Source organism: Condylura cristata, unplaced genomic scaffold (assembly GCF_000260355.1).
Source record: "Condylura cristata isolate star-nosed mole 26May11 unplaced genomic scaffold, ConCri1.0 scaffold00006, whole genome shotgun sequence".
Lineage (NCBI taxonomy): Eukaryota > Metazoa > Chordata > Mammalia > Eulipotyphla > Talpidae > Condylura > Condylura cristata.
This window is the reverse complement of record NW_004567107.1, coordinates 65,429,965-65,436,642: the sequence shown is the minus strand read 5'-3', so window position 1 is coordinate 65,436,642 and position 6,678 is coordinate 65,429,965. Positions and strand designations below refer to the sequence as shown.

Below are 6,678 nucleotides of genomic sequence, written 5' to 3'. Positions count from 1 at the left end.
CCGTCCCACCAGCCTGGCTATCCCCACCCCCAGCCCTCTGCATGGCAGCAGCCCCAGGACTCCCTCTCTGAGAGTCCTTTCTGTGGCAGACATGTGGCCAGGGCAGCCTCCCCGGACACTCTCAGAGGCCAGAGCCCCTCAGGCTCAGCCCCGCCCAGGAGGGAGAGTGACCCACTCAGGGCTAGATGCAGACCTAAAAGCCAGGCAATGCGCCACATCACATTCTTGAAATGTGGGGCAGCATTTATTTCATGGGCACAGAGAAAACAAATTTTCTGCTAATAAAAACTGAACGTCTCTTCATTCGTGATGAAAATGAGTTTTGCTACATGATCTCCATGTAACATAATATCTTAACTTATTTGGAATAATCTTTCCGTTCATGATTTTTCTTTCATTTCTAAGTGACTCAAGTCACCCACTCTAAGAATAGAAGTGATCTGTTAAAACAAGAAAGTCTCATTCAAAACATGCTAAAAGTCTTCTTGTAAATAAGACTTTCCTGTTAATAAAACATCTCATACTTCCTGTGACTCTTATTTCTTCTTGTTTCCTTTTGTGGCTTTTCAACTCCAGTTCTTGTGAGACCCATAGAAGGATATACACTTTCAATTATAAAATAAATCACTGGTTCCCAGAAAACAGCTTTTTGGTTTCAGAATTTCAGGTCTGATTTCAGACAAATGGCGGCAGGACAGGCCTTGGCTGGACTGTGAGCAAGATGCAAATTCAACTGGAGAAGCAGGTACGAAATGAAACTGTCCACTTGAGGGCGCAGCTTCCTCTGGTGGCAATTGAATGAGTTTGGTAGCTTGGTAGGCATCCTGGAGCATCCTGAGTTAACCCACACCCTGTTTACAACAGATTCCAGGGACACTTTAGTGCCCTGTGCAGACCAGATGAGCCGGCCCAGGGTACAATCCAGCGTCGAGTTTAGTGGCTTTGCAGAGCCTTCCTAAGAACTCTTCTGGAGAAGGGTCCAAGGGAGTTCTCAGAGGCCAGAGCTCACTCCCACCTGGTCCCACCACCTCTGATCGCCTGACCTCGAAGGCACAGCAAACTGGGTAAGATGGCTGGACGCCAATGGCTGGAGGCAGGACAGACAGGAATGCCAGACTCTGAGGAGGGGACACCAGGAAAGGGTCGCTGGAGGGGGCCATGGTCACTGAGTCAGAATCCACCAGCAGAACAGTCTTGGTGGCCATCAGGCCTCACAGGAAGGTCCAGAAGTCCCGGGCACCAGTCGCTGGCTGGGTGTGCCGACCTGGCCCTGTGAAGAGAGAAGCATCCTGGCGAAACGTGGCCACGGTAAAGCTGTGGCTTGGATGCCCCTGAGCATCCTGGGCCCTCGAGTCACAACTGAAGCAGCAGAGGAGACAAGTGATGGCCACGGTGACCACAAGCAGCACTGCCACCACGCCGATCACTGCCGTCTCCATGGCCCAAGTGGCAGCCGACCGCCAGGCAGCCTGGCACGTCCTGGAGTCCCAGCTCCCCAGCCGAAGCAGCGCTCCTGTGGTGGGGTCACCCTGCTCCTCCAGCAGCTCTCCCACTGATCTTCTAAAAAGACACTAGTCTGAGGCCCTGGCTGGTGTCCCCTCTAGGTGCCCCACAAGGCGCTCCCTGGCCTCTGTCATTGTTTTCTAAGCCTCAGACCAGGCTCCCACTGGGCTCGACTGGCAGTTTCTGGCAGAAGCCTCATCCTGATTGACACACGCGCAAGACTCCTAGGTCAGAGGGGCTGGAAGGAGAGAGCAGAAGACTTTGCTCAGAGGAAGCCTTGCTCTCTGGTGATGCCTACGAGTCAAGCGAGTTTGTACTGTCAGAGAAGAAACAAAATAAACCCTCTCCGTGAATCTGAGCCATCTCCTCCCCGCGGAGAACCTTCGGCCAGTCCTTGAAGAGCCTGTCTGCTGCTGCTGAGTCCCTGGCCCCGTGCTGGGTAGGGCAGACACTGGAAGGGTACCAACTCTGGCAAGTGGGGAGCACTGGCAAGCGGGGTCCCCATGAGTGCATGGGGAGCCTTAGGCAAGATAGGGGGAGTTTCATTTGCCTCCTTTTCTGAGTAGGGTTGGGAGAGCACTATCTAGATGGGGCAGTGCACCTCCAGCCTGGGGGCTTTTCAGCTCCTTCCATGACACCCCAGGGCTCTGAGAAGCCCTCTTCACACTGACTCCACCAACCCTCCCTCCTGCCTGTCCCACCCCAGCTCACTCAGCGGTTGTGACCACTTACCCTGGGCTCCTGTGCTCTCCAGGTGACAATTCTGGCTGTGCTTGGTGCCACAGCCTCCTGACCTGGGGCTACTCAGGCCAGGCCTCCACTCACTCATCCCTGGGTGCTGCTGCCTGGATCCTGCTTGGGGATAAGCTCTGAGCTGTCTGTGTAACTGTCAGCACTTCCTGAATGCTGATGTCTGAAAGCCGTGAGCCTTCCTCCAATTGTGAGAGAGGGCCCAGGCCCTAACAGCTGCGGCCCCTGGGTCATGCACTTACCCCACCCCCACCCGTGCACACTGGCCATTCCAGGCCTGCCCCTGCCTGTTCACCACCTGACCCCTCACCGGGTCAACTGCATTGAAGAGCCTCTGCTCAGCCCTCTAACCTACCTTGTTTAGATTTTATTTTCTGATTCTGAGATTTGGGGACCCCTTACCCTTCTTTGATTCATCTGGGAACTTGTCCTCTGGCCACCCCCATAATAGGCATCGGTATGTGGGTGGAGGCTGTGTGCATGAGAGTAGGACCTTGTGCAGACAGGCACAGCTGCTTCCAGAGCTTTTGGGGGGTTTTTATGGGACCTCACACAATCATGTCCAATGTGACCTCTGAAGCCCAGGCCACAAAGAGTAACTAACCCTTGATAAAGTTGATTCAAAGAGAACATGGCCTCCCTGCTCAGTCCTCTCACCCCTCACCATCCCCACCTGCCCCAGTCGGTAACCAGGGCAGGGCACCTTCAGAGAGTAGATGAAAGAGAGATACTAAGCTCTGTCCATAATTCAGAGGCATTTTCCCAGGTTTTTCCCCAGCTGTCACTCTTTCTATTGCTTGTGACCCTGTGACACTCAGCCCTGCTCATGACCCCAGACACAGTGGGGGTCCCAAAGATATCTCTTAGAAGAAACACCTGCGTCCTCTGGCCTCCATCATCAACCAATCAACAAAAAGATCACGTCCATGGGCCCTCCCTGGTGGTGCAATGGGTTAAAGCACCACATTATGAGGCTCTCCGAAGCCACTACAGCACAAGTTCGATCCCCAGCCAGGGAGCTGACCCACATGGTGCAGCAGACCTCTCCTGGCCCGCCCACTGCTCCCCTCAGCAGTGTACTTCATCGATCTGCCTGTTCTGCTCCCCACTCTGTCTCTGGTGAGTCCTCTCACCCACCACACCTCTGGCCTGCACCCCAGTTCTGTAAGCATAAATAAATAAATCTTTAAAGAAAAAGAAAAAAAAGGTCACATCCACTGACATTCTCAAGGAAAGCATGGTGGCAGACCCCAAACATAAATGGAAGCTGGCTCTTCCATTGGCTCTAGGCCATGCTTAGGAAAGGCCACTAGAGCCTGACCCCCTCTGCACTGGAGGGGAGGAGGCGATGTCCAGTCCAACAGCAGGCTGCAGGCTTCCATCTGCTCCTTGCTTCCCACCATCCAGGCCTCCACCCCTAATACCGAGAAGATGCAATAGGAGAAGGAGCCCTCAGAGAGGCCCCTGGAACCCAAAGGCCTCTTGGCGCCTCCTTGCAGGGTCTGACTGTTCTCTTCAGAGTCCCTTGGGCCCCAAATGTCCATCAGTGCTTATTCCAGTCTTATGTACTTTTTCAGACTATGAGACTTGAGAATCTGCGCTGAGCATCTTCTGTGTGGGCTGGTTTGTGAGGGGTAGAGGGAAGGACTAAGGGGGGTGTTCAAGGAGTTCTCAGACCTTGAGGGATCGGTCAGTGCTCCAACAGACATAATCACAAACTGGAAATAATAATAAACTGGAAACCCACAGAAGAAGGCAACACAGTCCTCTAGGGCAAAAGCGCAAGGAGATTACATGTGGAAATGTCTGTTCCTCACTTCTTGGGGTACAGAAATATACCCATAAATGCTACATAAAAAAGGAGTTTTCATGGCTGCCAGCCTTACAGTAACATATTTCTCCTACATAGAAGAAAAAGGAGGGAAAAAAAGGTGGGGGGCGGGGAGGTGAGGGTTTTTCTAGAGTCAATGACTAGTGTGGTATGGGGAGGGCTGAAGCCACACAGGAGAGACCCAGTGTGGGGGCCTCGGACACCCAAGCGCAGAGAGGAGTGTAGGCAGCTTCCTTGGGCTACGTATAGAGAAGCTGCAGAAAGGGCCATGGCTGCCGACAGGCAGGCCCGGAGGGACCCGGCAGGAATCAGGCTAGGGGTGTGCTAGGGCAGGACTCAGACAGAGGAGGGGGTGGGATTGAGGGTCGCTGCAGAGATAAAGTCAACCATACACAGTGACCCATGCTCTACTTCCTAGCCCAGAAACCTAGGTGGCTGTCCATGTGAATTTCCCTCCCTCCCACTCTCCCTCAACTCCCCCCACCACCAGCACCAGGCCCCACAGAGCCTCCACCAGGAAATAATAAAGAAACAGGACGTTCTGTTCCAGTGAGTCACCAGGCCCCTGCTTCCGCCTATTTTGGCGCGGGAGCCATTCCCTCCTCCACTGTGCCTGCGCCCAGCCTCTCCTCCCTCCACGTCCAAGCCCAGCTCAGACACACAGACTGAAGGCTTCAGAACAAGGTTTCCTTCCTCCCTGTGGGATCCTGCCAGCTGTTGTTGGGGTGTTTGGGAACATACCTCCAGCTCTGTCAAGAAGGAGTCTCTTTATCCACCCCACTTCAGGGGAGAGGAAACTGAGACCCCCAACAACACAAGCCCTTTTGCGAGACCACCCAGCACCACATCCTCCAGTTTAAAGAACCCCACCCTTAAAGGCCTCCCTTAAACCCTCCCAACCCCAGCGCCACACACAGACGCCAGTGAGAGCAGGCTGGCCGGAGACTCGAGGTTTGGATGAGAAACGGTGACCCAATTTCCAAGAAATAGTGACTCCAACACAGCCCACGGATGGGGTTTCTGCAGGCCTGGGCCGGGCTTGAAAGCGCACTGTAGGGAGAGACCGGAGGCCGGCCTGGGCCACCCCACCTCTCCTCTCTCTGAGCCCCAAGACTGTCCCACAGGAGCCCAGAGCCCCTCCAGAGGACAGAGAGCCTTCTCTGGGCAGGGCTGCTTGCAAACCCTAAATCCTCCCCCAGCACTGGGGCCCCACACCCTCTTACCTAGGGTCCATGGAGCACTGCAGCACCCACCCGCTTCCCTACTGCACAGGCAGCCCTCAGCCCCGGGCAGAAGCCACCTGCCCCAGGCACTCACATCCCATCAGAGAGGGAGGTCCCAGCAGGCAGACACAGGCCTGGAGGTTCCCTCCCTCCCACTTGAAATGCAATCAAGAGACTCTTCACAAAACTCTCTTGGTGGTTTAGATTTTCCTGTATTAAAGCACCAGTGAATTGACCGAGCAGCTTCATCCTGCCTTCTCCAAACAAAAGAGCATTCCCAGGGCCCCTCCCAGCTAGCCCCCTGGCCAGAGGCCTAAGGCAGTCTCAGGACAGCCCTTCATAGGCCCAGCAAGCACTGGTGCACAGGATGGACAGGCACTTTCGGGGCGCCAGGAGTTATAGTCCTAAGGTGGTGTCTGTCCCCACAGCACCACCCAGCTCTTGCTCTCACCCTTCCCGTGCCCTGGGCCACCCCAGCACTCCTGCATTCTCCACCTCCAGAGTTCCAGGGTATAGTCTGCAAATGAAGTCAGTGCAGGACCAGGGAGCAGTACCAGCCTTCACCCCAGAGAGGTGTCCTGCCTGGGAACATCAAGGTCCACTGGTCCTGGCGACGGGAGGGCGGGCGGTGGTTGCCATCCACAGCCATCAGTGGTGTCCCCGGTGGGCGTGATGGTGGGCGTGGTGGTGGGCATGGTGGTGGTGGGCGTGGAGGTGGTGGTGGAGGCCCGCATGGTGCATGTGAGACACATGGCCAGGACGATGGGGGTGATGAAAGCGTCCCAGGTGGCCCTGGCCCCGGAAGAGCCAGGGATGAGCCCACCGGACTCGGTTTCTCCTTGCAGCTGGCCGGTTCCGCTCCACGTCGGGGTCCTGATGGTCGTGGTCCAGGCAGGCAGCCAGCACCAGCAGCAGCAGCAGGACAGCCACAGCGGCACCTGTGATCAAACCCAGGAGGGTCGTGCTCCCCAGGAGGCCTAGCATCTGGGCACTGGACAGTCCCTTGCTCTCAGCAGCTCCACAGCTTCCTCCCCTTCCCAGGCCTCTGCTCAGCCTTTGTAGTCTCTGGACTTTGTTGTCTCAGCCTCTGTGGGCTGGAGAGCAGCCAATGAATGCAGGCGCAGCCCAGTTGAAGCCTCAGGCCAAGGGCAAGGCCAAGACTGCTAAGTCTGGGAAGGCCCACAGGGAGCTGCATGGGGTTGGGGGTGCACAGGCAGGGCTGTGCAAGGAAGAATTGGAGGCAGGAGTGGGTCCTCAGGCCCCATCCCCCCACCGGCCGGCCCCTGCACCTCAGTGCTCTCCTCTTTTTTTTTTTTTAATAAAATTTTAAAAAGAGGCCCTCCCTGGTGGCGCAGCGGGTTAAAGCACAAC

At 55.7% G+C, this 6,678-nt stretch overlaps 1 protein-coding gene across 1 annotated transcript; it reads right to left on the bottom strand.

Annotated features, from left to right (window-relative positions):
- Nucleotides 1-205: 205 nt before the first annotated feature.
- On the bottom strand, nucleotides 206-6,342 carry HRCT1 (histidine rich carboxyl terminus 1). The gene is made up of 2 exons (XM_012721134.1): nucleotides 5,308-6,342; nucleotides 206-1,270 (listed from the first exon to the last, which is right to left on the bottom strand). The coding sequence occupies exon 1, from the start codon at nucleotides 6,289-6,291 to the stop codon at nucleotides 5,956-5,958; it is 336 nt and encodes a 111-aa protein (XP_012576588.1). The 5' UTR covers nucleotides 6,292-6,342; the 3' UTR covers nucleotides 206-1,270; nucleotides 5,308-5,955.
- Nucleotides 6,343-6,678: the final 336 nt, after the last annotated feature.

What these genes read in the sequence shown, in the direction of transcription:
- HRCT1 (XM_012721134.1), bottom strand. Translation starts at nt 6,291, where the DNA reads ATGCTAGGCCTCCTGGGGAGCACGACCCTCCTGGGTTTGATCACAGGT.